Below are 7,648 nucleotides of genomic sequence, written 5' to 3'. Positions count from 1 at the left end.
CGAGTGGCGAGTGGGGAACGGAGAGGAGGGAACAGGGAACGGCAAAGACACGAGGAACGGGAAAATGAAAAAATGGGAACAAGACAATTTAAACTTGGCCTACCTCGATCTGTAATTACATTACCCATTCTCTTGTTGAAAACGTTTTGCAATAAAGATTGTACTGCATCATATTACATTGCATTACTTTGCATTAGTAATTGCTTTACATTGCACTGTACAGTATTGTAATCTTGGTGCACTCGGTACAGCAAAAAGTACAGTCATGTTAGCCGGCTTATAACCTGTTAAGGAAACGACGGTAGATGTGTTAAATTCACCTTTGAAACTGCAGAGATGTGTGTACTGATTTTTACATTACATACCCTCCCTGAAAGGTTTCGGATCATCTGGCAAGATGTACTATGACACAACCCTTCAAGAGGCTTTTTTGCGAGGCTTGAAATGCCACTCCAATGACTTGCCAGCAACCTGCAAAGAGTCCAGACTGATTGCAAAGTATTTGCACGATGAATACAACAGCGTTTTCTATGGAAAAGCGCAGAACCTGGGGCGAGTTCTTTGTAGAGCTTATGACGAAGCACTCGAGAAGTATGACGTGTTGATTTTACCGACTAGTCCGATTAAGGCGCTGGTCTTCCCACAACAGAACGTTTCTCTGAAAGGTATGTTAAGAATATGTACCTTGCGCAATGGTTAATTAGTTTTAAGCAAACGAAAGTTCTGAACTCTTTTTGTTTATAAAACAACAAAAAAGGAAGTATTATGGAGCTATTGTGGTAGAAGAAGGTAGTCCCTACCTAGAGAAGGCTAGGGGCGAGAGTGATCTTTCATTTTGTTACTGTGGAGAATTTAAGATACTTCGACAGCGACGACAACGAAAACGTCAAAAAAGCAATAGGTTGAATTGGCAAAACAACAACTCTACACGTGCATCACGCTTTTTTGCCCATTTCTTTGCCTTCACTGCACGACTATGACTATTTCACGTTTTATCGAGGACCTAAACGAGCGACGGCTAAATATTCTTTCTCTTTCTGAACTTGAATATGATTCTTAGGAATTCGGCTCAAAAAGAGTTCGCTTACATTTGACAAAGTAAATGAGTTGGAGTAATCGGTATAGAGATTGAAAGAACGCAAATTCACTTTTTAAGCGACGTTTTCGTGGCCGTCGCCGTCGTGGTATCTTAAACTCCCTACTGACAAGCAATGGTAACATTGTTCAGAATTGAAGAAAGTATTGAAGCCCTCGTCCCCCTCGTCCCCCAATCAAAAAACTCTCGCACCATCCATCTGTAAAAATTTAATTGAAAGCCACTGAGCAGTACTTTCTTGTGTACTGTTTATTGTGCTTCACAAGGTGGTTATAACTTTGGACTCTGTGGATGAAATCCTTAAGTGTGACCATTTAAATAAAAGCTACTGAGCAGTACTTTCCTGTGGTACTGTTTATTATGCTGTACAAGGTGGTTCTAACTTTTGAGCTTGTGGATAAAATCCTAAAGTGTGACCATTCATATGAAAGCTGTTGAGCAGTACTCTTCTGTGGTACTGTTTATCATGATATGCAGTGTGGCTCTAACTTTTCTTTGAGTCTGGTAACGGTAGTCCTAAAGTAATATCATTCTTATGAAAGTTACTGAGCAGTACTTGAATCTGTTCAATATGCAGTGCAAGGTGGTTCAAACTTTAGAGCGTTTTCAATACATCCAGGTCAGTGACTACTCAAAGGAAAGCCTGCGCTAACCAGCGGCTTCCCATGTCACTGTTTTTCGCTCTGTATAAGGGGATATTAAGTTTCTAGTTGGATAAAATCCATGAGGACGTCCATGGAAGAAATTCGAGCAGATTAATCAATTAGAATTAATTGATTGTTTTACAGGGTATTTGGAAAAGGCGTATGTCAACAGTAAAAACACTGCCGCATTCAACGTGACAGGTCATCCAGCTCTTTCAATCAACGCAGGCTTCAGTGAAGGATTGCCAGTTGGAATGATGATCGTGGGAAGAAAGTTTGATGAAGCCACTGTTCTTAATGTCGCCTATGCTTATGAGAAGATCAGAGATACCTCAAGTTAATAGCCGTTACGTCAGACGAGCAAATTTCACCACCAAGCCCCGTTTTTTAACTGTAAATTTGCTAAGTTTGGCATAACGGGAATTCCCAAGCTAAGGCAATCGAGTTAAAAATTACCCCGGTCGATACACAAAGAGTGCATTTTAAGGTGATGTTACACGGGACGATTCGCAACGACGATTTTTTACGCAACACAGTTTTGCCATGTTGGAACAATGTTACAACCATTTGAATTAATGTCGCAACAATGTTGCCTCGCTGTGTTGCGCTAAACATCGTTGTTGCGAATCGTCCCGTGTAACATCACCTTTATGCGAACAATTTTGCCCCCAAACGAGGATTGGTGGTGAAATTTGCTCGTCTGACGTAATCATGCATAAGGCTATCACAGCAAAAAGTCATGTCATCGAAGGGTGACTTGGGCGTGTTCATTAGAAGAAGACTCTCGGGCCGAAATGTTCACATCAAGTGGACAACTCAAAACGGAGCTGGTCAGACGACCACAGATAATTACAAGAGACTAGAGTTATAACTCATCCCTAATTACAATCCAACTTTATTTTTCATCTACGGAAATCCTAGTTATTTGTCGATAGAGTAGTGTCCTGTTCCTCCTGAAACGTGGATTGTAGCCTGCGTAGCGAACGTTTCCATTTGGTTTCGGAGCAAAGAAAGACCGGTTTTGGCTTGCTACGCAGGCTACGTGGATTTTTATAGCCTGCTTTTTGCCTTGTCCCTTCCCGTATTGCCCTACCGTAACCACTTTTGGCCCTTCAAAGACAAGAAGCCCTAAGAGCGTTAAATCGGCCCCTTCGAGCAAATGACCGGCACCGTGAAAGATACTGCCTTGTAAACACCTCCTACTTAAAACCATTCAAGTCAAAAATCAGTCTTTTATATACAGTCAACTCTCGCCTTGCGGGCACCTAACTGTAACGGACACCCCGATAAAACGGACAGCAGCTAAATCCCAGGAAAAAACAATAAACTCGCGCTATTATTGACTCTCGCTAAAGAGGACACTAACTAGAGGTTCCTACTGTGTTCGCTATAAAGGAAGTTGACTGTAGTAGGAGCCTTGTTACGCGGATATAGTAGTAGTATTCCCAATTTTTTGAACGGATCCCTAGAAAGGAAATCTTGGCGACCATGCAAAATTCACTAAGACGAGAAAATGTTCTTTGCTTTTGTTTCCAAAGAGTTAGTTTATACGTAAGGTAAAACTTTGCCGTGGCAATATTTGCAAACGAGGACAAATTGTTTTCAAATTCTTTTGCAAAAGCTCTCCAAAGCCCTTTACAAAAAGGAGCTCTTCTCTTCAAAATCATTTCCCCTCTAATTGGTCAATTTTTAAATAAAACTCAGAGCTTTTTCTATTGAGCTTGTGTTTAAAATGTAATTTTATAAGTCACAAATTTTCGTTTTTAAGAGCAGTACAAAATAAGAAATTGATAAATGTGAAATGTGGGGGTGGGGGCCAGGATTGGCCACTCTTGGATAAATAATCTTGGTTTGGTCTGGTTATTTAAATTTGGATTGTTTGAAGATGCACCCTTTGATAAGTTGACTCTGTTTAGTCCGTCTTTGCTTTAACCTGTTCATCCCCGCCGAAGGTGACAAAATTAACAACTTCCATTTTCCACTCCTGAAGAAGGATACTGTATTAGTGCGTGACGTATTATTTTCACGTCGTAAAGAAACTGTATTCCAGTCAGCTGGTCATATATTAGCCTGTAAACAGGCTCTTTTATAGTGCGTGATTCCAATTTTGCTCCTACCCAAAGGCGATTGGGAAGGCCCTGGGGATGAGTAACGTCACACCGTGCGTCACGCAACCTCTTTCCCCGTTCCTCGCCGGACACGATTGTGCCTTCTTTTGGTTGTGTCCCTTGCTCAAAGTCCTTGGCCCAGTATTCAATTGAAGCCTTAACAGTGTAGAATCTAGAGGACTTTGAATTCAAAATGGCCGAAAGCAGTGTTCACGGTAAGTGATACATTTACTACATTGACAAACTGCCACAAACATGCATGCAAATCTGAACTGTTAAAGAAAGGTTCCATATGAAGTGCACTAGGAGTTTAGTCGATTTTCTCAGTTAGAAAATAATCGTTCTTATGCATTACAGTTCAAAATCACGGGGTTACGCAGTAACTAAAGTTACAACATAGCTTAAGGTTTTTGTACAGTGTCTTTGCTAATGCTGCTTCGTACGTTTACCGTTTTCACATGACCACAATGCACCTTGTTCACACACCTGGCCAGCAAGTAGGCAAGCTCTCCGGGGTGCAAAAAGGGAGGGAAAGCTTACCATCACGTCTCAGAATTTGAATTCCACCTCCAGTGCCCCCTGTAGCGCTATCAGATTTTGGGCAAGCAACGCAGAGCCATTGTGAGCTTGAACTGCAAACAAACATAGAAAAAGAACATTGAGATAACAAGCAAACAAAACCCTGAAAGTAGCGCAGATGAAAAAAGAAGGTACACAAAAAAGTTCTCAAATTGTCGGTTCTGTGGTCAAGTCTTTGACAGTGCCAACAAATCTTGAGCGAGATCAGTATTGGAGAGCTATAGGAACTTAGTGACTTCGTCCTACCAAGATCCTGTTTAAGATCCTACAGGAACCTATAGGAAGATATGGAATACTTTAGTGACCTACTAAGATCCTGTTTAGGATCTTACAAGCACTTATAGGAAGCTATTGACGTAGTCCTACCAAGATCCACTTTAATAGGATCCAACGGGAACCTATAGGAAGCTATTGACTTAGTCCTATCCTACCAAGATACTGTTTAGGATCCTACGGGGACCTGTAGGAAGCTATTGACTTAGTCCTATCCCACCAAGATCCTGTTTAGGATCCTACAGGAACCCATAGGAAGCTATTGACTTAGTTCTACCAAGATCCTGTTTAGGATCCTACAGGAACCTATAGGAAAAATATTGACTTTGTCCTTCCAAGATCCTGCTAAGAATCTTACAGAAACCTATAGGAAAAATATTGACTTCGTCCTTCCAAGATCCTGATTAGAATCTTACAGAAACCTATAAGAAAAATATTGACTTAGTCCTTCCAAGATCCTGCTTAGAATCTTACAGAAACCTATAGGAAGCTATTGACTTAGTCCCAATAAGATCCCGTTTAGAATCCCTTAAGCCTAGATTTCACTAGAGCATAAGCATAAGCACAAGCATATGTGTATGCAAGTGAAAACTGGGTCAACATACAGCATAAGCACAAGAAAAATGGACACGTTCTTTCTTCTTGTGGTTGTGCTTATGGTTATGTCGTAGCTTTGACTAGTGAAAACGGGGTCAACATAAGCACATTAGCATAAGCACAAGGCCGTGGACCAATCATAAACCACTTTGACCCAGACCTCATGTGAACATAGTCAAAAGCAACGTGGCGAACGAAGCATCTGCCATCTTGTTTACCATCGGGTTGAGGAGAGCTGGTATTGAAAATTGAGTCAAATATGCCATTCTGCACATGCGTATGTGATAACAAGGCTTAAGGAACCTATAGAAAGCTACCAGGATCCTGTTTATGATTCTACAGGTACCTATAGGAAGTTATTGACTTAGTCATACCAAGATCCTGTTTAGGATTCTACAGGAACCTATAGGAAGCTATAGACTTAGTCCTACTAATATTGTAGTCAAGATCTTACAGGAAGCTCTTGACTCAGTGCTACCAAGATCCTGTTCAAATAAAAATTAAATCAACATTAAATCAAAGTAGGATATATTACATCCCATTTATATTGGGTCCTTTTCCTCTTCCTGTTCCTATTTCAGTTCTGGTTCTGGTTCCTGTTCCCGTTCCAATTCCTGATTCTGGTTCCTCCTTTTCCACACGTCCACAGGAAACTATAGCACGTTATTGACTTGGTCCAACCAAGGTCATGTTTAAGATCCTACAGGAACCTAAAGGAAGCTATTGACTTAGTCCTACCAACATCCTGTTGAGGATCCTGTGGAAACCTATTAGAAGTTATTGACTTAGTCCTACCAAGATCCTACAGGAACCTATAGGAAATTATTGACATAGTCCTAACAAGATCCTGTTTAGGATCCTACAGGAACCTCTAGCAAGCTATTGACTTAGTCCAACCAAGATCCTGTTTAGGATCCTACAGGAACCTATAGGAGGCTATTGACTTAGTCCTACCAAGATCCTGTTTATACTAAATAATTGACTTAGTCCTACCAGGATCCTGTTTAGGATCCTGCGGCAACCTATTAGAAGTTATTGACTTAGTCAAACCAAGATCTTGTGTAGGATTCTACAGGAACCTATAGGAAGCTATTGACTTAGTACTATCAAGGTCCTGTTTAGGATCCTGCGGGAACCTATTAGAAGTCATTGACTCAGTCCAACCAAGATCTTGTTTACGATCCTACAGCAACCTATAGAAAGCTATTGACTTAGTCCTACCAAGATCCTTTTTAGGATCCTACAGGAACCTATAGGAAATTATTAACTTATACCTAACAATATCCTGTTTAGGATCTTACAGGAACCTATAGGAAATTATTAACTTATACCTAACAATATCCTGTTTAGGATCTTATAGGAACCTATAGGAAATTATTGACTTAGTCCAACCAAAATCCTGTTCAGGTTCCTGTGGGAACCTATAGGAAGCTATTGATCTGACCTAGTCTAACCAAGATCTTGTTTACGATCCTACAGGAACCTGTAGGAAGCTATTGACCTAGTCCAACCAAGATCTTGTTTAGGATCCTACGGGAACCTATAGGAAATTATTGTGAGCTTGAACTGCAAACAAACATAGAAAAAGAACATTGAGATAACAAGCAAACAAACCCTGAAAGTAGCACGGATGAAAAAAGAGGTTACACAAAAAAGTTCTCAAATTGTCGGTTCTGTGGTCAAGTCTTTCAGAGTGCCAAGAAATCTTGAGCGAGATCGGTATTCGAGAGCTATAGGAACTTAGTGACTTCATCCTACCAAGATCCTGTTTAAGATCCTACAGGAACGTATAGGAAGATATGGAATAAAGTGACCTACTAAGATCCTGTTTAGGATCTTACAAGCACTTATAGGAAGCTATTGACTTAGTCCTACCAGGATACTGTTTAGGATCTTACGGGGACCTATAGGAAGCTATAGACTTAGTCCTACTAATATTGTAGTCAAGATCTTACAGGAAGCTATTGACTCAGTGCTACCAAGATCCTGTTCAAATAAAAATTAAATCAACATTAAATCAAAGTAGGATATATTACATCCCATTTATATTGGGTCCTTTTCCTCTTCCTGTTCCTATTTCAGTTCTGGTTCTGGTTCCTATTCCCGTTCCAATTCCTGATTCTTAGTCCAACCAAAATCCTGTTCAGGTTCCTATTGGAACCTATAGGAAGCTATTGACTTAGTCCTGCCAAGATACTGTTAAGGATCCTACAAGAACCTGTAGGAAGCTATTGACTTCGTCCTACCAAGATCCTTTTTAGGATCCTACAGGAACCTACAGAAAGCTATTGACTCAGTCCATCCAAGATCCTGTTTAGGATGCTATTGGAAACTATAGGAAGCTATTGACC

At 40.5% G+C, this 7,648-nt stretch overlaps 2 protein-coding genes across 3 annotated transcripts in view; both read left to right on the top strand.

Annotated features, from left to right (window-relative positions):
* The window catches only part of LOC140930280 (amidase-like), an 18,376-nt gene extending 15,733 nt beyond the window's left edge, over nt 1-2,643 (top strand). The window contains exons 9-10 of the mRNA XM_073379958.1: nt 378-665; nt 1,885-2,643. Of these exons, the coding sequence (XP_073236059.1) occupies nt 378-665; nt 1,885-2,081 (485 nt within the window). The 3' untranslated portion in view covers nt 2,082-2,643. The remainder of the gene's footprint in view (nt 1-377; nt 666-1,884) is intronic.
* Nucleotides 2,644-3,922: 1,279 nt separating this feature from the next.
* Nucleotides 3,923-7,648, top strand: part of LOC140930284 (amidase-like) — a 117,834-nt gene continuing 114,108 nt past the window's right edge. For both annotated transcript variants that reach the window (XM_073379962.1, XM_073379961.1), the window contains exon 1: nt 3,923-4,063. In XM_073379962.1, coding sequence (XP_073236063.1) covers nt 4,042-4,063 — 22 coding nt within the window. In that variant the 5' untranslated portion in view covers nt 3,923-4,041. The remainder of the gene's footprint in view (nt 4,064-7,648) is intronic.

This window comes from Porites lutea, chromosome 3 (assembly GCF_958299795.1).
Source record: "Porites lutea chromosome 3, jaPorLute2.1, whole genome shotgun sequence".
Taxonomy (NCBI): Eukaryota; Metazoa; Cnidaria; class Anthozoa; order Scleractinia; family Poritidae; genus Porites; species Porites lutea.
Note: the sequence above shows the minus strand (reverse complement) of the source record. Positions and strands in the feature narration are given on the sequence as shown.